At 38.8% G+C, this 23,607-nt stretch overlaps 1 protein-coding gene across 1 annotated transcript in view; it reads left to right on the top strand.

The window, feature by feature from the left end:
- RB195_020276 (uncharacterized protein) overlaps positions 1 to 21,188 on the top strand; it is a gene marked incomplete at both ends in the record, with an annotated part of 42,961 nt that extends 21,773 nt beyond the window's left edge. Inside the window, 7 exons of the mRNA XM_064188509.1 lie at positions 5,154 to 5,235; positions 6,842 to 6,907; positions 7,018 to 7,125; positions 16,034 to 16,149; positions 20,562 to 20,758; positions 20,857 to 21,020; positions 21,099 to 21,188. Of these exons, the coding sequence (XP_064044390.1) occupies positions 5,154 to 5,235; positions 6,842 to 6,907; positions 7,018 to 7,125; positions 16,034 to 16,149; positions 20,562 to 20,758; positions 20,857 to 21,020; positions 21,099 to 21,188 (823 nt within the window). The remainder of the gene's footprint in view (positions 1 to 5,153; positions 5,236 to 6,841; positions 6,908 to 7,017; positions 7,126 to 16,033; positions 16,150 to 20,561; positions 20,759 to 20,856; positions 21,021 to 21,098) is intronic.
- Positions 21,189 to 23,607: the final 2,419 nt, after the last annotated feature.

Raw genomic sequence — 23,607 nt, 5'->3', positions numbered from 1 at the left:
GCAGCGTATGACTCATTGGTTTAACGCAAATCTTGCACTTTCTTGGATACTGCCGTTATCAGTATCGTTGAACGAGTTTGTGATGCAAGCAGTGGTGTTAGAGCCCACAAATCTTCATGCTGCTGCATTTACACTTTGTCGCTTACCTTTTATACAGTACGCAGGTGATATCATTGATTACTTCAGTTACCGTTTGATCTTAAAATCCAAGAAGAAATAGGAATTTGTTCCATTGTGTAGTATTGCTGATTGATTTGCATCTCCTCAGTCGACGTGAACACTCTTGCTACTAACGAATCGGCTGCACCTTCTCTTTCATTCTAGAAATTTTGGCGATGTTCTTGGGAAATTTGCTGTTTGCAATTACTTTTCTTCATGAAAAGTCTTGAGGAATATGCTAATTTACCCGGCTCGCCAAAATTGTGGAAGACTTCTCCATAAGAAGAGAAAACTGAATTTACCACTTTTTTTTGTTTCTTATATTTACTTCGTACACCGAAAAGTATGAAGTATGAAGTAAAAGTTCCATTTTAAAGAGGAGAATTTTGCTGAAGATTTTATCTTGGTAAAAGTTCTCTCTCTTTCTAAAGCTAAATGTAAGCGTATTCAGATCGCAGCGTCAAATTCTAGAATCCAAAACTGAGAAGAAAACTGAAAAAAAATTAGATTTTGCAAAGTTTTTTTTGTGGAGGCGGTGAGCTGATCAATAAACTGATCATTAGTGAGCTCCACAGTTGATCGAAGGTGGTCATAAAATTGTAATATTCAGATATTTCTCTCTCTCTCCGATTCTATTTCCTGCTCAATTTCTTTGTGTGTTAGCGTCAGTATGAAAGTTCCGAAAATTTCTGCTTCTGAATCTCTTTACATCATCAAGAAGGTCGTAAATGGATCATAAAAAGGAATTAAGTCCAAATAGTAGCTGATACTGTTTCTTCTAACAGTATGGCGTTTGATGTTCACGTAATCCGGCATCTCTCGTAGTATTTTTCTTCATCTTTTTTCTGTTGATTTGATTACCTGCTCTCATTTCCTTTCCACTCAATTCGTTTGCTCGTTTTCTTCTTCTTCTTCAGTGGGCAATTTTAAGGCTGAGTAGGTGTTGACTTTCGAGTAATGGTTATGACTCTTAAAATCTTTTGAAAAGAAGTCGGTTATACCTCTTCTCTGGAGTGTTCAATTCTGGTCCTCCTTGCATTTTTTGTGCGTCTGTGGAAGTGAATTGCCTTTATGAGAAACGAACATGGAAATTACGATTGTTGTTGTGGATAGGGGACAGGTACAAATTTTTGGCGAGCTCCTTTTTTTCAGTTCCAAGTCTCTCTTATTCATTGTGAATGTTTGTTGTGATTTTGAGTCGCCTTTAAGAATATTCTCTTCGTCACATACTTGCTTTATGGATTGTTCATTCAGATCGGAATAATTGTAACAAAAAGTGCACTGTGAAATAATGTGATAGCATCTTTCATGCTTAGCATATTTGAAAGAACAATTCCATCGACGATATATGATTTAATGAAAAATCCCATCCTCTTCAGCTGATTAAACGCTATGAGCAGCTTATGTTGATTTATTCAGCACACTTGCATGCTGGAAAATCTATAAATGGCTGTTTTTTCTAATCGATAGGGTAGTTTGTGCCGGGACTTTCAAGGGATGTAGCTAAATAGAATTTTTTCAAGCTGATGGACCGTTTACTGTTCATCTTTTGTGGTGGTTAGGGGATGTTGTATGTCATTATATGAGTTTCCTTAAAATTCGAGCACTGAATTGAGTTTTTCGCCGTAAGTTCTTTTATTTGTGACCGATACCGAGGATCGCACGACCATTAAATACGCGACGCCTTAGTGTTTAAGTACATAGATAGATGGTTTCCTTTTTCCCTTTTTCGTTTGGTTTTTGCTTGTTTATTTCGTATAGCTATGTGAGGTTGACCTAGTGCGGAACCTGCGGCGGACTACCTTCATCTCGTTACGCGTTAGTTATCGGTTAAGGTTCTCTTTGGTAATTTTCGTACTGTTTACTAAATCTTCAAATAGTGGATCTCTACTGGAATCATTGAACACAGTTTCTACTGTGGAACAGTTCTGGCTTTGTGTATGCGGTAATGTAAATAAGCCTGCAAAAATAATAAATGTCTGTGGAGTTGATGGCGGTAGAAAACTTCCAGAAAACATCCAGTAGGCAGGTAGAATCTTGTACGATTTCCGTTAAGTATCGGCAGAAAATCGCCAAGAAAATGCCTAGTGAGTGCTCGACAACCAGCAGAAAAAAAAATCGTGAATCATATTTATGCTCTTCAGTTGAGAAAAGAAAAGTTACTCAAAAATTATTTGCAGTCTAACACCCGGAATCTCGTTCTCAGTTATCTTAAATGTTTTTATCTACTTTCTACTTGATCGTTTAAGTAATCTTGTTCCTTCTCGACAAACCATTGTACTTAATCGTTCGAACCTTTGCTTATCTGGAACCCTTTCAGAGCACTAAAAGGTTATCTGCTGAACAAAAATCTAAGTTTTATTTTTTTGTTCGCTTTTATAATTTGCAAATAGACATTTTTCTGTTTTATGTGACTTTAAATAATTTGACAGTGATTTCCTGACATTCAAAGCAAAAGATTGCAACTGATAATTAAGCAGAAAACGTGACTATTAGAATGTCAAATGAGAAATCGAAGCAGCTAACATTCTTTCTGAAGGATAACATGGAAACAACCACCGATCTGATGGACCCCATGAAGTGATGGTGAACTTAAACGTTGAGGAATGTGACTTCTGTTTCGCGGTTACCTTGTGCTTTAATGTCAAGAGATTTACGTTCTCTATTATTTTGCAAAGGTCATGCTTAAAAATAAACTCATCTGAGTGCAAGAATTGCAGTTACAAAAGCAGATTTATATTTTTGCTTGAATTTGAAGTGAAACACAACTTCCTGCCGTTTAATTTCTAAATGGAACTGCGTTCGTGATTTCTTCTTCGAATATTAATTCCTTTTCTGAGAAAATTATACTGAACAACCGCAAACAATACAAATTCGTGGTAAGCGGAATTATTGGTCCCACCCATATAACGCCGTTGACGTCTTGGCTGTCACGCAGGCAGCATTGCCGTTAGCTGCTGTATTTAATGTGACTTTGTAGGCAAAGGAGCACGCTGCGTAACGAGGGGAGATGTAAATCACTAGCTCATTAGCGGTTGAGGGCGATGTGTCGGGTGTGTACGGCCCGTCGTGCTCTTCTCACGAGCGTAAATACCATGCGCAACCTGTTAGCAATTGATGGCCTTGATGAAGTATTGCTCGTGGACGTTGAATTAGAAGCTACCATAAAGTGCCGATTAATGTTCCAGTTTTTTTGATAGTAGAATCCACTCAGTAGGCATCAGCGCTCCCCGGTTCTTAGAAATTTATGGACAGGTGCCGACGAGAGCGCTGTACACGCTTGAGTGCGGACTTGAGCGTTACGCGAGACGCAGCTTGATTGGCATTTTTCTGTGCCCCGAGTGTCCGATCCATGGCTGCATATTAGGAGAACAAGACGTTAGACTGGATTCTCGGTTTTCGCCAACTCCAACCAGTAAAGCTAGTGCTACCCTCCTGCTGTGTGCAGATCAAGCACTGAAGCATTCGAGCTGTGCTCACCGAACAGAGCTTCTTCTTCTCACTTAAGCCGAGCGGTGATTTCCTACGCTCGTTCTCTGACCGACGGGGATGTGGGGCGGAGCGCAGGCGGCCGGCTCTCGCCTCACTGCGCTCTGCCCACTTCTCCGCCTCGTCGTCGTTAGTAATGCAGGCCGCACCTCTTCGTTCTGCGCCCATCTGAGCAACTCAAAAATGTGACTTCTTGGAGGAGCTAAGACTTGTTCAGACCTTAGACAACCCTTCGACAACTTCTCAACGCTCTGTGACCAGTTTCAGCGATAAATAAACAATGAATCTGTTTAAGTGGAAATCGGAAGATTTTAACAGTATTGAGATTAAGATTGTTAAGATTGCTACCTCACTAAATCAATCATATCATCATCATCTTCTTCTTCATTCTACCGAGCTAATTCTCGCCTTCTCTTGGTTGTTTTTCCTGTGAAGCGCCTCTTACCCATTGTTTGCTAAGCCTCAGAGATCGTCGCTTTTTTATGCGTTCTGCAGGTGTGCGCATGGGTTCAATAGCTGTCGTTTTTCAGCGAAAGCGTTTCCTCGAAACATTTAGTATTTGATGCGTGATTTTTAGCCGATAGCAGAGTAGTATTTTCTGAAACGAATTAATTCATAGACTGATGACTTCAGGCTATTTTGCCTCATATTCATGTTATTTGCAAACTTCTGAGTTTAGCGCGGTTTGAAACTAGCGGCTGTTGATTTAGGAGCGGAATTATAGCTATCGAGGATCGTACGAATATGGTGAAAAATCAGGTATTTAGGGCGATACGGTATGATACGGTCAGTGTTGTCGCTGAAAGCCTGTTCATGCTTTTGTTGTTTTGGAGATTGATTTTGGCTATTTCAGTGTATATAGATATGAATTCATAGATAGACACATTTTTACAAGCAAAAAAAAAATCTTCTTGAGAATGTTCTAGAAAAGTAGTGTGGAGCTGGCGAAAACAAATACTCCAGACAGTTAGGATTGTTTCCAATTGGATACATTCTTTTCCTCGTAGAATTGAGCATCTTTTGCATGCTTTGTATCTTCCTCCTTTATGAAATTATGCGGATATTTTCATGAAAGAACCGAGATTTTTCGTGTACTGCACTCGTTTACCCTGCGAATTCACGTACGGTTGCAAGTTATCAGCTCAGCATTTACTGCGGATTTGCACTATTTGACTGTTTGCTCCCTGAAAACTGGTACTGTTTGCCTATTCAACGGTGGATGGGTTTCTTTTTGAATTCATCGCTCCTTCATCCGGCGAGGTTTGCACCATTGAGGCCAAGCCGTTCGCACGCAGGCTGCGCAGAGTGCAATCTACCCCTCTGCGTTTTTATTATGTCCACTTGTACATTGTGTTGTTCTTTGAACGCTGTTCTTTCTTGGTCTTCGCTTTCCTATCCTGCAATTTAAAAAGTCAAACCATGCATTTTTCATTATGTGCATTTGAATTAATGGTTCTATTCTATTGGTGGTTCTATTGGTGTGGGTTATTCCTTGATACATTTAGGCAAATGATGTGGACTTTGCGCACTGAGATCCTCCGGTACTGTGACCAGGTTCTGGAAGGAGTTCCAACGCAGGACATGTTGGTAAGTGCAGTTGAAGAACGATTTCGTAACAGCTATGCCTTTTTTTTCCTGATACTGCTTTGATGACGCTTCTTTTCTGCTGAGTTAAGGAAGTGGCTTAAGCTGATTTTTGCTTATTCTAAGCAATTAATGACTTTTTGTTGCCTATCTAATCTACCGTAGCCTTTCCGATTGCGCCAAGATTTCCCCTAACGTGGTTCTATAGGTTTTTGGATCTAAATTGGGACCGAGCTTCGGAAACAAGGAATTGCGAATAATTGGGTGCTGCTCACCCAGGAAAATGTTCATGTTAGCACTTTATTTTTGTAAATCAGACAACTAAAATTTGGACTGAAATTTATAATTTCGGCAGAAAGCTAACTTATTCATGATCAATGGTCTTAGAGCGCAGTACTTGCAAGTTTTTTTTTTGCGAATCTACGTATTGTGGTTTTAATAGCCTTGGATATCACTCATTGAGTTTTTCCTTGGTGCACAGACATCGTTGGCGTCGTAGGCCATTCGTTTTATTGCCGCTTTGATATGCTCATTACCGACTGCTTTTTCGTCGTTGGTTACGACGTCGACGAGCCCTAGCAGGTGGTCTGTCATACTCCTGATGAGCTGTTCAATGTCTCAGTTGATTTGTTAGTTAATTAAATGGCAAGACCATAAAATCGTCAATCATCGTCCAAAGAATATCATCTGAGTTCAGAGATGAGCTATCAAGAATATGGCTAGTGGGAGTGGAGCACGTTAGTCCGCTGCCAGCATATTTCCTCTCCTGCTCCGCTCAGCATCCTCCGTCGCTCCTCTTCGTTATCCTTCATAATCCAATCGGAGATCTTTCGCAGTGGCTGACTGGATGGGTGCAGAAGCAGCAGCAGCATGAAATTACGGACGCACAGAGGCTCACACATCAACGCTAACAAAAAGTGGCAACTTTGCAAACTATTGAATTATAATATGTTATTAGGAACTGCTTTCTCGGATTTCTATACCGGATGCTGCGGGGGATTCTAAGGAAAGGAAGGAAGCGACGGCCTCGTCTGATAGAGTTTCTATCATGATTTTCATAAATAGTGACATGCGAAGAAAAAAAAAGACAAATTTCGTGGGATGAACAAGTAGTATGAAAACATTGTCCTTCAGTATTTTTTTTCTTTCTAAGCATCCTGTATGTGGGGAGTTGGGGATTTCCTCCAGATTTTTTCCCTCCTTTGAGAACATCAAAATTCTAACAGTATTTCTAAGAAGCACTTCCTAGTGATGTTGATAGTTGCATTAATTAGAAGTCATCTGATGGTGGAATTTTTCAAAAATATTCCAGACGCAAAGAAATCACTATAATACACTGCTTATTATGTAGTACCTCCGCAAACTCTCATCTTCCCTCCGTTAGAAGTCCTCACTGGAACCTAACACGGTTCCAGTTCTTTCAATCAACTTCATTTGACGCAGCATATTCTGCAGTTAGCTTTTCACCATAGAAATCCTTGAGAAAGTGAAGTAGTGCTTCTTTTTTGTCTTCATTCTACTGGCTTACCAAGATCTCATTGTTGAGTGGAACAATCCATCATTTGCTGAAGGATTAATGCATCGATAGAAGTGACATTAACAATTGCAGGTGATGATGGAGATGGATCCAGCCGACATTATGGAATTGGACCTGGCTCATCCGAATCAACATGAGGTTCTTTCATGAAGTTCTTTTTTTCACACTACATTTTTCGCATTCTAGCATTTGCATGGATGCACGATGAGATTAAATAACCACACATACATACACACACGTTGCTATAGGTGACGCTGCAGCAGCTGGCGAATCTAAAATTGGCGGCAAAGTTGCTGCATAATGAGAATGAGGCCGACCTCGATTTGGTGATCAAACAAATTATCACTGGAGGCCAGGTAAATATTTAGCAATCGTCAGTTTTCTTTTCTTTGGATGTGGGAAATTTCTGCACAAGATACCTTCAATAAGGTTTATTTCTATTGATTTTCCTACTAACATATACTTGTTTTGGAACTGAAATTGATGAGTGAATACCGATGTGATATGCTTGTTTCCTTTTTGTGATCTTAATTCTCGGATATATCTGTTTTAAAAGTATGCAGAATAACCGTTTTCCCATATTTTGCATCTCTGAGGTTTTTCACTTTGTAGCCGACCTTGAACTCTTTGCAAAAAGAAAAAGGTGGCCGAACTGTAAATCTTCGTTGAAAACGAAGCAGTTACCTGCCCTATGTATACAACCATTGTTCGAGCACTGTTTAACCAATGGACCTCTATCTATGTCAATCCTCACCTACGACTGTGGATATGGCCTTAATGTCACGAGAACGGGGACGCACTTGCTCGTAACCGCTAAGTGGTTAGACGTCGTCCTCAATGAGTGAGAAGATGAACGTGCGCGTTACAGTACGGGGGGTTGGATGGATGCTGGTCGGCGATATGACGCGCTGATTGGCGTGAGATAGGTGTCAATTAATGCCCATATCTACGCATCCAAGCATGCACATCATGAGAGATTGCAGCATTCACGTTGTTTTCGAAGCTTAGTCAAGTTAGTCAAAAATATTTCGAAATAGTAAAGGTGCTGGATTGATCGACACTCTGTTTTTTTTTGCAGCGTTCTGTCTCCACTGCAGCTCCACGTCTGTTTTTCTGCTTTTCTTCGGCTCCGCACACTTTTTGCGTGTCGGGCATGCACAGGCGAAAACGCTCGGAGAATATCTCTGTCGAGCGGCAACTAAAGCACGGGCATAGAGCTTCACCCTTTTCGTCATCCTAATCCTTGTTACCCTGTTTAGCTGAAGTTTGGTCAGATATGTACATTGATGCGAATTATCCCCTTGTCTATTCAATTGACATAACAACCATGTTCACCTGGTTCCATAATAGCAGCGCTTAAGATACGGTAGCGATGTGCATTTAGGCTGGAGCAGGTTTCTCACGCTACAGTGATTCTCACTCGTCCGATAATTGATTATCATCTATAAGGAGATTACGGTAACTGATACGCACGCAGGGGTGTGTGTATGGTCGATTAGATGTTGCAGTTTGGTGTGGAATAAAGGGCAATGAAGGGACTTATTGTTGTCGTGCTGCTGCTCACATCTCGTCGTATGTATCGATCTCGCGTAGTTTTACACATATACGCGAATATGCACAACGCATATGTGGTCGTAGTGTGTATGTGTGTATGTGTGAGTGTTGGTTGTGGTAATTGCTGCCGAACAACGTTGCTACTATCCATTGCCAAATAACGATTTCTCAAAAGGGAGGCATATTTTCTGGATGTGTTTTTGTCAACCTCTAGGAACGAGTTCTAGGAGGGAGGAGTGGAGGTGTGCATCGTGATCACCATTAGGGGGTTCTCTTGGCTTTTTTTTTGAAGTTCTATATTTCTTGGGACCATTTTTTAGAAGAATGACCAATGACCTAATTCAAAAACCCTTGAGTATTCCAGCAATCGTGGATGACTTATGGAAAACCACTGCTATTGGATGATTAATAAGTGATATAGAAATTCATCTAGAAATCAGGGGTCCATGTAGAAATGGTTTCTCTAGAATTTCTGTTAAATGCTTCCCTTCGTAAATTGATGGATTTTTCTATCTTTTATTCGTTAGCATAGGATAGGTAAATACTTATTCCCTTGCCATCTGGCGATTTGGACGAAATTTTTCCAAGTATTACTTTGCTATTGTAGTTTAATTCTCGTTGTGATTCGGAATAGGGAAGCGAAGGAGCTATATTTTATTGCATTCTTCAATTGCAGCGTGCAACAATCTATCTTAACCATTTTTTAAATGGACCATTGTAACGCGGAACTATGGGGGGTGTCTGAGGAGAGTAGAGTGTGAGATGGAGAGATGAAATGGAATCTGTCTGGTTACAAAGCACAATTTTTTGAAAATGTATGTGTAGAAACGCACGTTTCGCATGTGAATAATATTCTGTAGAAATTGTAATGTAACACTCAGAACTCTTCCGTTCTTTGAGCATTTTTATCAAACATTTCTGAGATAAACAAAATGTGCGTGCATTTTCAACAACGTTACAGATATTCATAGCCATGCATAACAACTGTTGCTTGTGCGGTTGTAAATACAACTATTTCCCTGAAAAAGACAAGAATGAATTATTCTCGCTTGAACAATGTGTAGTTCTTTAGAAATGAGATGAAAACAGAAAAAGCAACTGCATAAATTAAAAAGTACTAAAAGAAGGGGAAAATTTCAAAAGAAATGGAGTGGAAGAATGCGAAGAAGAAGTACATGCGATTTTATGTTTGGTTCCTCTTGAATTTGCGGAATTTTTTTATAATGGATATGAGTGCCCACGTTTTATGGGTTATTTGTTTGAATAAATGACCCTTAACTTATTTTTTATTTAAAAAAGACGATTTTTTCACAAAGCAGTTTGGAACTTGGGACTGTGGTCACCTTAAAATAATTCATTACTATGAATTTGGACGAGTCATAAAAAGTAACGGGTAGGCGAATGAATTTTAGGTTAAACCATAATGTAAGGTACGGTAAGATCTTTAATACAGATCATGCTTAAGAAATGCCAAAGTGTCAAGCTGTTTGGCTACATCGTTTGTCTATGCCCATCCTATTAAACACGCAACTGGGGACCCATTCAATAGGCGGCTTCTGTCTGAAGAGCCTCCTTGAAGACAATCGACGATAAAATCATCCATGTCAAGTATTATAAATAAGGAAGAGTTAACTAGAAGCAAGAGAGAGGAAGGAAGAAAAAGGTTGGAATCAACCAACTATTAGTTTCACTTGATTTCATCTGGAAAATTCATTTCAAATAAACTTTGATCGATTTACACTTTACGGTAGTACTAAGTTATGAAGAGGGTGTTGCTGTTAACTCTTCCAAGTGCTTCAAAATTTGCATGTCTGATCTCAGTTTGGTGGCTACTTTCTATGTTTTTCGTTCTTTTAGAGAGATCACCCACCTGCTGACTTCTTAAAATAACTCAAATGATAATATGGCAAAAATAAGTATGTGGTATTAAATTGAAGGAACTATTTGGAGAACAAAGTGCTTCTGTTTGATTAGACAAATACTGAATCTAGATTTTTTTATATGGATTATTGATATTTTTGTAACATATTTTATACGTATATTAATCAAGACAAATCCCTCGTCACTGTTTTATTTGTAATAGTTCCATCGCTGCAAACTAAAGTTTTTTTTTTCTGTTGAAAATTTTGTGCTTGCAAAGCTCTATCATCTTCCCTTGGGTTCTTTGTTCTCGCTGCAAATTCAAAAGCCAATCGTTGCAGTATAAACATTAACGAATCCATTTCCATATGGTTAGCTCCTTCGATACTTTGTTGCAACAAACCCAAATAAAATATGGGAATACCCGCGTTCTTATGGTGATGGTTGTGTTTGTTACAGTGTCTTCTCACGCTTAACTAGTCATACCATACCGAATAGCCATTCCTTTTTATGTTGGTTTTTGCATAAACGTACTAGCACACGCGGGTAATTCATTCAGTGCACTCTATTCCGTCCCATTCTCCACAAACTGGTGAGAATTCATCCAACCCTATGAAAAAAATGGTTGCGGTATTCGTATTGAGCATGTTTTTAGTTGGAACAGCAGCAGGATGATTGCTTTTGGAAAGGGAGGGAAGGCTGAAGATGAGAGAGAAGGTGGGGCATTGAAACTGCAGATGGACGCAACCAGAAATGTCGACTAGAGGAGATCGTAGTCAGAATTCTAAGCGAATACTTATTTCTCTCTGAACGAAAAATATACTCAAATTAAACTAGAGAGCCACTCTCAATTAAAGTGTGCAAGAAGAACTTTCTTATCATAATCGTATCAGTCTATCTCCGTTGTAAAGTGTTGTTCTAGTTGTTTAACGACTGCTTTTTGCATTTCTAATTAGTGCTCCTGTGGAATTTTTAAACGATCTCAAGACCGAACTTCACGACGATCGTCTTCAAAACTCTTAATTTAGACTAATTAAGTTCTTTCTTCTGTAGTGACCGAAGATTTTCAGTCTTTTTTTTTTTTGCTGTACATTGCAGTCTGGAGGTCATCTTTTCTAGCTTTGGTCTTGAATATAGGGGATTGGCTCAATAGCCACGTTTCATTGTGGCTTAAAAGTATCAGGAAATAGGTTTTCCGGAGGATTTTCTCTTTTTTTTTGAAATCATATAAGCTTAGGAATGTTCACGTTTGTACTCCTCTTACCTTACTTCATTATCCACACGTTCTAGTTGTTCAAGAGTTTCTTCTGCCACTTGCAAACAATCCCTTTGCAAACATCAAGCACTTTTTTCTTTGGCAGGAAAAAAGAAGAAATTAAACATCAAAACAGTCACATCTCATTACTAATGTGGTGTACTGGTGGCCAGAATAAGAATAGTGTAAAATTTTTAAGAATAATAGCTAAAATTGTTGTTCAAGTTCGAAAGTCAGGAGGAAAACGAGTTGAAAATGCTATTGTCTTTTTTGTACATTTTTCCCTTCTTTTTTTCAACATTGTTTAAGTTTTCTCCTACGAGCAATCCGTGTGTTTTTGCTGCTATTTTCCTTTTTAAATGCTCGAGAAATTGTTTTTGCACATCACGGCCGTGTTCCACGGGTGAACTCCAAGTTTTTACAATTATAACTGAGGAAAATTTAGGTTTAGCACATTTTCAAGATTATGGGATCCATTCGTCAGGTTTTTATTGTGAATGGGGTATTGGGTTATGGAAACAAGTTGGTCTGTTCGCTGATAATTATCGAAGAGCTCCAATTATCGGAGAAGATGCGTGCGAGTTTTTGTCGAAAAAGAATTTTTCTGTTGTGTGCGATCAGAGAGGAGCTTGATACAGGCAAATTTATCATTCAATAGCTGCAAATTCGAGTTCCAATCTCTTTTCTACCTTAGCCGTTAGATCAAAATTCTTCTTAGTTGTGTTTTCCGTTTTTGTTTGCTAGAGTGCATTATCTAGGTATTCCTCTCTTTCCCCGAATCTATATGACCGTTATATTTGCACAGCTACGACGATGGGAAAGGCATATTGCAAGCAAGGTGTGCATACGTCGAATAATAATTACTTTTTTATACGTGATTGTCGATCACGCAGCAGTGTTAGCACTTCGTTGTGTTAGCACAGCAGGATCCCCCCCACGAACGCAACAACGTGCTATTAATTGAGGTTTTCCGACTGTGTATGTTTGTGGCAACATTTTCTCGATTCCACTGTACTTTTCTTCCACATTCTACTTTTGTGCTACTTCGATAGGTTTGAGGATTCTCTGCGTCTTGTTTTGGACACCGTTTATTCGCTGTCAGACAAATGTGAATGGTTAATTGCTATTCGTGTGACTATTAATGAGCAGAATCCCATGCCTATTTGAGCTTCGCATCGCCTGCGCGCGTTGTCAACGCGAGCAGAACTGTTTGCGAGGAGAATAGGGAGGGAGAGAGAGAGTGATAGAGGTGCTGAGGCAGGGGTTGCCGGTGAAAACGATCTGTGTTATGTTTGAACACACCATGTTCTATAATTCATCATTGAACTCTTCGATCATTATTGATCTGGTAACGAGTGGCAATTACTGACTGGATTCAACGTATGAAACAAATCGGTTAGGAAAAAAAATCCACAGATAGTATCATTATATTAGGTGTGTCATTGGGAGATTTAAGTTCCGAAGACGTTTGGCAGTGAAACGCTGTCCCGCGATTAAGGTTTTATTCCTGTTTTCAATTGTGTTTTTCAGCTTTGCATTAGCTAAACTCATAGCATACGTTACGTCTTGCCTTTTATATCTTTGCACTTTCGAGACTTAACCAAAAAAAAAATTGACGTATTGTTTTGGCTGTCACACTCGTTACTCTTCTTAGTCGTAATCTCTTCGACAAAGTTTTTTTTTTCTACTTTTTTTCCTCCTTTATATCCTAATTTTTTATTCCCATTAGTTATTGTTAGTTCTCGATAAATTCCAAGGAAAGACGCTTGTTCACTGCAAACAGGGCAGGATTTCACATTTAAAGTGTTTCTGTCCAGATTCTCACTCTGGTTCCCCTCCATGGGAAACAGCAGGTGTTTTTCTGCTCACCATTGTGTGGACCGGGTTTAAAATGGCGTCCGCTGCTTCCTGATTTGTTTTATAACGTTGTGTTTTTGTTCGCACGCATAAAACCGGAGGCCATTTTAGTAAAATGGCTACAACTTCTTACTTCAACTCGTAGAATCCGGACATTCTGACAAACAAACATTTTATGGGAATGTATACCTTGGCGTAGCTGAAATTTTACAATATTGTAGTAGTTCGAAGGGAAACGTTAAAGCGGCGAACTTCTGCTACCGCTGTCATAACCCGCACATTTTTACAGAATGTGTTTTGCTAAATTCTGGACACATTTTTTAAAACACAGCCTGATTGATTGTCAGAGATGTCAGCACAAGTAAGTGAATTATATCCGCCAAAAGCAGATCCTTTTATTTTTGCCGACGACTGCAGGCTGCACTTCTGCGATAACAAACGATTTGCGGTGTGTGCAAAAGAAGAATGACCAAGCGTTAGTATCGTGTGTTTTGGGAGTGGGATTCGTGCGAAGTGCTTGATTGCCTCTTGGACGTGTCAGAAGAAAACGGAATAGAATACTCCCTTGTGTATCGTTATCCATACATGCCACAAGCGTGCGGCATCAAGCGGCGTCACTACAAGTGATGACCGACACCATATCGTGCCAGACTATCTACGAAACATTAGTTTTGTTTTTGCACTCGATCGACCAGCAGACATTACGCTTTCGTTGATGCAATATCCCTTGAAATACTCTTGAGATTTGTCCTAAAAATAGCTGAAGAACGGGATTGTTGGATTACACATCCAGAAAACAAATGAAAATGGATTATGGACTATTTTTATAAGAAATGTTCGCTGACATTCACAGTCTTTGCTCTGAAGATACACGCTTGGTTCCTTCAACGCAATTTGTTGCGAATAAGTGACATTGCGATGATTAACGTGATTTATGAGCACCTCCGCTAAAATAGATGAGTTCGGAGAACCAAGTGCTTGTTTAGTGCATTGCGCAGGATAGATTAGCTCAAGTTCCTTCCACTGTTGTTGGCATGTGATTAAATAACAACATACGGCCAACAATGATGGTTTTTCGTTTGCGAAGATTACATAATAGTGTTTGTTGTTTTGGTGATGATTCTCCTTCTTGGTAAGTACGAGGTAGTAAATATAAATCAAAGTAAAAAAAAAGAAAATATACAAGGGAGTGGCTTTTTATCATTTGTACATGCGTCGGTAGTGCGGATCAATTAATTGTATTTCCATAAATGAGACATATGTTTTCTAATTTTTTTTTCGGAATTTATAGCATTTGTACATTTTTTTCAGACCTACGCGCCTCCCATTCTTCTATGTTTCCGCTTTTCCACCATATTTTTATTACGCGCGGTCGATTGGGCCGTCCTTCATTTATACAAGAATTGCATTAAGACATGCGTAGCACCGTAGTGAACTTATTTGGCCAAAAATACTGATGGAAATTTTAGAAATTCAAGAAAACTGGGGAGATATGCAAGAATATAAAAAAAGGAATATAAGTAAGTTTCGGTTACCAAAGAATATGTTGAGCCATATGAGCGTATAAGTGAAGACACTATAAGAGTTTGAGGTCTCGATCACCTCTGCCTCAACCTTCGAAAATATAGAATAATGGGACCTTCTATCTGGTCTCTTTGACAGAGTAAGTGGCAACGAAACCATTGCAAGAAATCTGGAATTAATCTTCTTTTTTTTTTTGTTATGTACGCACGATTAATTAGTGGGCCTCGCCACATGTAGCGCTATATTCTCACTAATTGCCCTGAACTTATCATAAAAGCACTCTTAAGTGAGCATCCGTGTCACGAGGGGATTGCTTCAGGGATTTAAAATTTTGGAATTTCAACAAAGAAGAAATTTTATGATGAACATAAAGAACATAGTGGAAAAAAATAAAGGACTTCGAAAAGTTGGAAGTGATCAAAGCGAAGTACTATCTAATAAAATTGTATGTGTCTATTTTTCTCTGTGATTCATGTACATGACAATCGCTACCAGTTATATAGTAATAAGCCGCAAGTAGTGACATTTTCCTACAAATGCGGAAACCTTAGTATTCATCTGCAGACTTCTTGACGTCAAAAAATGTCAACTACAAGAATGGGAGATGATTTAATGATGTTCAAGGCTTCGAAGCAGGATTAGAAAAATAAGCTGATTAAGATGCTAAGTGCTTCTTGTGAAGCTGAGTTGCTATTATGAAAAGGCTTCGGAGAACTAAAGGATGCGCATGAGAATTAAAAAAAACGCACGGATTCTTTTCCCAGAATAAGCTCTTAGGGAATAGAAAAGGGATTATAATGAATGGGATATAATTCTCCACCGTTTCTCATATGCTCGACATGGATCGTGACCTCTTGGCTCTATTTTCACCGATCCCTATGTATGTCAACAGCGAACATCTGCCAGATTCCCATTCTCCACAGATGTTGTTTGATCTCTCAAGAAGTTCAGCATATTGATTGCATAGTAGTCACCATTTCATTTTATTAACCAAGTTCTTTGGATTCTAAATAAAGTTCTCTCCTTTTCTAACAACACTTCGCTCAGATGAATAACAAATTAAGATTGATGAGCTCTGAAAAAACACTAATTTGTCCTTCATGCAGGATTGAAGAGAAAGATTCCTGTTCTTAGCCACTTCTATTTTTCTTATATTTATTTCACAACTATTTCATTTGTGCTTGATGGAAATGAAATTAGTGCTGTAATTTCAGCTTGTCGTGGAAAGCGCGGACCGAGCGTTGGCGAAACAGCTGATTCTGGCGCTGTCCAACCTACTACCGATAGGCTGTTTAAAGGTGCTAACCTATAACGACACATACGAATCCAAGTAAGTCCTCTCCGTTCAGCTCTTTCTGCTTTTCGATGAGTTTCGGAGGTTCTCGAATCTTTCCCCCTACGCATCCCACTTCGACGTGATGGACCTCCTCTCTTCTAAGCGTTATCTGGTTGGCCGAGCAACTGGTTGCGGCCGTATGTTACGGTCGACTGCAAATGTGCGTAATAACATTGTGTCGATCTGCACGCGATACCCAAACGGCGCGACGACGCCGCCATTCGGTAAAATGACAGCGATTTGTCGCCGACACATGCGCACACACACACATGAGTATTGTAGCTGTGTCAGAGAGAGGGACGGGATTGAGTGTGGAGGGATCGTAGTTGCATGGATTCGATTTTGAAATACGATTTCATGTTAGTTCTCTGCATGGCAGCTAATTTCTCGGCAATTTCTACGAAAGACTTAAAGAACTCCAGGAAATAGTTGTGGAAATCGAGCATGCAGTTAGACAGATGACTCAAGCAGTAATAATAAGAAATTAAGCAATAAAAACAAAAAAAAACACTTGATCGTACAGCTTCACCTCATAAAATCAATACTTGAAACTACCACATGTAAAAAATCGCATCTTATATCACCTATATCAAGTGATACTTGTTTTTTTTCTTTTTCTTTTTGTTTTGAGAGTGAATGGGGTAAATGAAGCGCAACTTAAGTTTACACGAAGCGCATTACTTGACTCGATTATTGATTTTGTCCTAGGGTTATGAGCCGTATTTGGCGATTTTCGGGCGATCTTCTTATGTTGAAAATTGCTAACTGGAGCAGAATATAATTCATGGGGTTTTTTGTTGTTCTTTTGCGTCTGGGCAGTAATTCAAAATAATGAATAATTAAAAGAGGGAAACCAAAAAATAGAAAATGAACGTAACATTTCAAGAAGAGAACAGCGAAGACATCCAAAACGCAGAATTGTTAGGTATTAGGGATTTCTGAACTCAATATTTTAAAATGTTTCATTATAAATAGTGATGTGAATAAGTTAAGTGATTAACTCTCAAATCAACTGAAAAATATGATTCCATTATGGAGAAAGGGAAATTATGGCGGAGGTCGCAACAAAAATTCCTGGACGTGTTACCCGTAAAATTTACTGCCAATTTCTTTCACAATTAGAATTGATAACACCTCCACTCACAAATCAAGAGTGATTTTAACGTACTACATTATTACATGGGAAATATTGCTTGTAAGGGGCCTGTTGAGGTCTTCGTGGATTTTCCACGAATCAGGTTCTTGTTTGAGAAGAACCGGAGTGCACCGATGTAGCGTTCTGCAAACTTGCAGCTAAGCATAGCCTAATTTGTTTTTGGATAACATTTTTACCTGTCGTCAAGTAGCAATTTTTGCTTTTGGTTGAGTGTTTGGCTTGATCTACTTTCGCTCGTGTTTTTCTTAAATTTTCATTTGTTTTGAAACCAGACTGTTCGAACTAATAATACCTCTGTGTGTGTGTGTGTGATCGACTGGTCAATGCGACAAGGCTCGACACCTGATGCAGGCCTCTGACTCTGTTTGGATAATTATTAGCTTTGCAGCGGGGGGGAGCGTAACGTCCAAGTCGATCAGTGTGCTAATGGCAGTCGTAATGAGTTTTCAGCACACAGAACAATTAAATGGGTATTACAGTAATCAGCTATACAAATGGAAAAGATTAGAACTAGGAGAAGTTGTTGTTGAGTCCCACATATGAGCATCCGTGCCATTTCATGCGTGAGACTAAATATTTCCAAGGCAGGGAGAGTTGTTGGCAGTTTTTTTTTGTTCATCTCTGTCTTCCCTCATTCACAAGTGCAAAATTATATAGCTCAGAAGAACTATAAATACAGAACCCAGAGAGTATCCCTGAACGATGACCGAATTGTTTTCTCTACGATTATGGTTGGGAATTTCGATAATATTGGCGAATACGTGGAGAACTGCATCTAGATGCATTTCAAAAGCCCTTGAAACAGTCGTGGTGCTAGATGTGAACAAATCGCAGAATATGGGGGCAATTCGAATGTCGATCAATCAGCTAATTATTTGCGACTTCAAATTTTCGAATGCTTCAAGTGTAGAAACGAATTGGACGTCTGAATATTTTGTAGCTGTCTGAATACGAAACTAGAATTAACTTCATTCACCACCTGCATGGTTCATTGGTTGAAATCTGGTGGTTGCAGTGGAGGAGACAGTGGAATACCCTCTTTTGTTATGTTCTCACGCGGCGACGACGCCGTCGCTTTCACCCCGTCGACACTTGGTCTGCTAAAAGGGGGATAGGCCAAAGACGAAGGTTTGCGAAGAATGGACGCGATTCTTTCTCGTCAAGGGACGTTCACATTGCACGAATTTCCCATGATTACCAGTCGATTTGGAGTGACAGGTTTCTTGGGAAGAACAATTTGTTCTCAAGGAAAATTCTTCTCGAAAAGTTAAACTTCATGGGACTGCATAATGTATGATGCACTGATTCGACCTTGAATTCGTGAACAGAAATCCGATCTTTCAATACTCAAAAGAAAATAAAGGAAAAAAAGAATGAAAAAGTATGACATACAGTATAGTCGAAAAAGATCACAAATTGCATAATAGGGGAAATACATGAAGAATAAAATTTAGCACGAAAGATCTATAATTTTGTGTCGCTCATAACAAATGCTGCATCCCAGTTATATGGGAGTTCCACAAAAACAGGGGAATTAGTTCGTCCTCTTTCTCCATGCCGATGATTCATCAAATGATGTATAATCTTGCACGTTGAACTTAAAGACCACAGGCACCGTGGTTTGCGCATAGATTCGCTTGTTTTGCCGTTGAGGGAGCTTTTTGTGGCATAATATTACGTGTTTATGCGTAAATGTTCACATGGTGGATGTGATAGGTGAAGTGAACAACACTTCGGCTATGGTTGTGGTGAAATAACGAATTATCTCTGACATTGGATCCACGAATCACATGTTTCTCGATCTCATCTCGATAGCACTGTTAATATTTGTACAAGCTGTGTAGTCTTGAAAGCTCTCCTATAATCGCAGCTATTCGGACGCCGGATGATTAACCGGAACGGACGGGCCGGCCGTCTGTCTGTTATCGACACTTTCATAATCCTCCGAACATATGTCAGAGCTTTTACGACAACGATTCAATAGCACTTAAAGAGCATAAAAAGTGTAGTCCTCGTAGTGTAGTGTAAGTGTAATTTGTGTGGCATTTAATGAAACCTACACTTGCACTTCTCTAATTGAGGTATTGAGTATGTATGTACTTACTCTAATTTACATATATGCAATTTTGTGCTGAGCCAAACATCACGAGTAGTTCATTAAAAATTCCCTTTCGTATTCGTTAACATGTACAGCAGAAGTGAATCGTTCAAAATGGAAATGATAGTAAAAGAAGGGTTTTCGAAGGAGTAAAACGATGACTTTTTTGCACCTTCGATGTAAGAATGGGGTTTCAGACATTCTGAAAATAATAGTACAAGGAAAAAGGAAAAATGGAAATAATAGTAAAAAGAGGGTTTTAAAAGGAGCAAAAGGATGGCGTTTTTTTGCACCTTTTATGTAAGAATGAGATTTTCTTAGGTTGGAACTAAACAAGAGATGCCAACAGAAGTAGAACCAACCCGACCGAATTAGAACCTCTGATTGTTTTTATTTATTATAATTTATTGATGATGACTTTATGATTTATCTACTACTTATGTTTAGTGTTTATTGGTTGTAATAAATATAAGCAAATTTAAAAAATAAATTTAAGATAAAAAGCACGTGAAAATCATTAAGAAATGTATAGTAATTTAAGGAATGCTTTTCCAGCTCCTGCATCGAAAGGTCAAAAATTTCTTAATTTGAAAAAATTAGGACAATAGTGAGAGTTTCTCAGGATTTGTTTAGGCTTAAGGTGTGACATAATTGAAGTGATCGTGTAGATCAAAGAGAATTCGGAAAATCTTTATCCGGCAACAGCTTTCAGCGACCTTGGATTTGTCTGCAGAACAAAAACGTTGTGTTAATTTCAATATGCAGCAGTTGCGCTGAAACTTCCTATCCTAGAATTTTGTAGATAGGGTTTTTTTCTCTAGTTATATCATTTCTAGTTATATGATGCAATTAACCACTATTCTGTTCGATTTTATGCTATGCACATAGCGGTCGGATGTAAATCTATATTCGTCATTATGTAGATTATTGTGAAATATTAATATATTGAGTTTATTCATCCCTAGGTGCACCTGTCTGTGCACTCAAACTAATGAAAAACAATTTGTGAAGCTGACTGCTCTAGAGCGACAACGTTTATTTTTATTCTGAAGCGTTCGGTTGCATTTGAAAACCAGAAACTCGGAGAAACTATTCTATTGATTTGGGTGTTCTAGTGATTTGATTTAAAAAAAACTTATTGGAATTTTGCAGGTGCAACCTTCTCGGTGCTCCTCTGGACGTCGACATTCCCCTGGATGCGAATGTGCTTGTGCTTCGAATTGAAGCTGATGGTTCGCCGGTTATGACAAACGGGTCACTAGAATCGTGTAGAATACAAGTGCGACGACGACCGATTCCAAATCCACGACATCCACGATTGTTGGATCGATATAGGCAACTTTTATTGGGTAAGTCTTGATGTTTATTGATCGATTAGTTGCTATTTGCTATAACAAAAAATTACATTGTTATAAGAAAAAGAAGCTAAGAAATTTCTCGAATTTAGACAGTGAGGTCCACCATACGGTGCTTGACGCAACGATTCGTTCGACGCGTGAACATTGGGTGTCGAAGGCGAAGCTAATCTATCAAATGTCTCGTCAAAAGGAGATCACACCATCGTTGAACATCACGAACGTGTTCAACGTTGTGCGTGGTTGCTCCGAGCAGGTACGGTACCGTTGTTCCGTTTTCCGTTTAAATCACAAGATCGCAAATATGAACGTGATTATCATTGAATGGTGTCAGGATCGCGATGTGCTGACATTCTGGCAACAAGGACTATCGAAAGTTTACAAGGAATCAGTGATCGCAACAATCCATCAACTTCCACACTAGGCACCTTTTTTTCGTCTTATTCTCTTATTAGTAGTTATGTGCGCGTCTACATCATAGTATAGGCGGGTATGGCGCTGAGCGCCGTTTGATCTCTTCCCGCTTTCCCTGAACTCTAAGCAGCAGACACACACACACGTCGGACAAAGTTGTGAGTGCTGACGTTCGAAAATGAGCTTTGCAATCCACCTTCCCAGAGTCATCAAGGCACCATTTGAATGCATATGTATTCCCCTAGTGTGATATTATTGCAAATATTCAGTCTTCTATTGTAGTTTTTCTTCTCTGTTCTAGTCTGTTATTCTATAGAAATGCGCAAATGTTGAAACCCTTGTGGCAGTATCCCTGGCTTAATTGACGATTCATATTTACAAATGGGTACCATTTCGTTTTATCTTGTCGTTATCGGTGTGCTGTATCTAGTATCCAAGCCAAACAAACTATGTTTATTCAAATATCGTAAAATAAGATCTTTGACACTTCATCACTGCATCTAAAATAGACATCGTTATAGAATTTCATCAATTTGATTCAAAATCGAAAAAAAAATGAGAGCAGCTCTGACGGATGAATGTCATTTTTTTCTCGGAGCGTAATATTCGAAATACGGGTATAGTGCTTCTCAGATTTATGACTCTCATAAGTCTACGGCATGAAGATATGAATTTTTATGAGGTCTAGGAGTGACGAATGTTAAATATAACCAAATCGCTTTCTCCGCTATAGTCGGGGTTCATGAAATATGTTGACTGAGTGAGAGTTCACCAATGCTTTCATGGTTCTAGGCATGAGAGATCGTTGAGGTCCTTGTTCGATGCCTCATAAATCCTAGCCGTTACAATCGAGTTCGATAGATATAGGTCATAACATTATTTCCATTAAAATCACCATTATTATGTGATTTGGACGACTTCGATAGGGTAGCGATCCTTTTCTTGCCCTTACCACGGATTGAAATTAATCAGTTTATAGTGCCGTCCTGAAAATCGTCCCTTTGAATTTTACGATTTCGACGAGAGATTTTGGAGAGCGTAATTCTAAATGAAGAGAATTAAGGTCATGCATTAATTTAACGACAAATCCACGATTGAACAACAGAATTCGTTTGCGCTTGATTGTTGCGCTTCAGAATTCCTTCATAAGAGTTCAAAAAAATGTTCGGTTGAAATGGAAACCTCGAAGTTTTCAGAGAAAAGCGTCGGGCAAGAAAATTATTTGCAAAAAAAAATTTGAAAAATTGAAAATAAAGTTATTTCAACTTTGAAATGTGGAAAAACAATTACAAATGTGCTGACACGTTACTCTAACATTGAGCCACCGATCGTATCAATCCTGAAATAACAACTTTGCGAGAAATCTAACACAACGTTTCTTTTTTCAACTATGAGGTATCCTGTAATCATCTCGTAGTACGGTAATAATACAGTCTGAGAGCTCCATCAAATTAAAATTCACAGTAAGGAATTCTCCATTTTCTTCTCTTTTTTTTTTGTTTCCTTGTTTTTTTCCCTCATTGGAACGGGACTGTGCAACTGGTGAAAGAACGAAAAACTAGCTTTTCATTAATAGGATTGTTTTTCTTCAACGACGACGAAGATGCGGTTAGATTTTCACCGCATTCAAGATTATTTGCAGTTGGACAGAAGAAAAAAAACGCGCTTTACTTATGGGATAACCCAATATTTACATATTTTTCATGTTCCATCCCAAATTACACATAAATACAACGACAATGTCGAGGTACGGTGGTGTGCCTCGGAATAATCCAAGAGAGGGTAACTGCGAAAAATATGTGGTATGCAAAGCATATCTACACCGTGAATTGTTCCGGATACGTAAGGAAATAACAATACAATTAATGGATGAATGTGTTACCGGTTAGAAATTGCATAACAACATAATTGCAGAGGTGATGCTTTCCATTCCATTCGATTCTATTCGATTCGATTCGATTCTATTCTATGTTGATGGCGTAATAATTGCAATGTTCATATATAGAGGCTATGATTTGTGCGTAACTATGCACGTATACCACAGAGGATGCACAACGATGTAAACATTTCGGCCCGATGTCAACATTCGATACACGACACTTATGTATGTAACGCTGCTGCAGGATCTTTGAGACTAGGGAAATGGTGGTGGTGGTGGTTGAGGGAGAGAGAGTGATGGGGAAAGGGGAGCAGCGGTGAGGGGGGATCTATCGCCGAATTGTCATGTTCCATTCACTTTTTTCCCTTAAATTTTTCGAACATTTCCCCTTAATATGATTCGCTTATGTATTGCTATATTTTACTTTTATTTTATGTTAAATTGCGTATTTTTATGTATTATTACATTATATATTTTTTGTTGTTGTTTTTATGTTTTTGTATTTTTTTTCTCCGGAAACGAATATTAGTTTATTATATTATTATTATTA

The sequence above is a fragment of the Necator americanus genome, chromosome II (genome assembly GCF_031761385.1).
Source record: "Necator americanus strain Aroian chromosome II, whole genome shotgun sequence".
NCBI classification, from domain to species: Eukaryota; Metazoa; Nematoda; class Chromadorea; order Rhabditida; family Ancylostomatidae; genus Necator; species Necator americanus.
The sequence above is the reverse complement of the archived record's forward strand: the minus strand, read 5'-3'. Positions and strand labels throughout refer to the sequence as shown.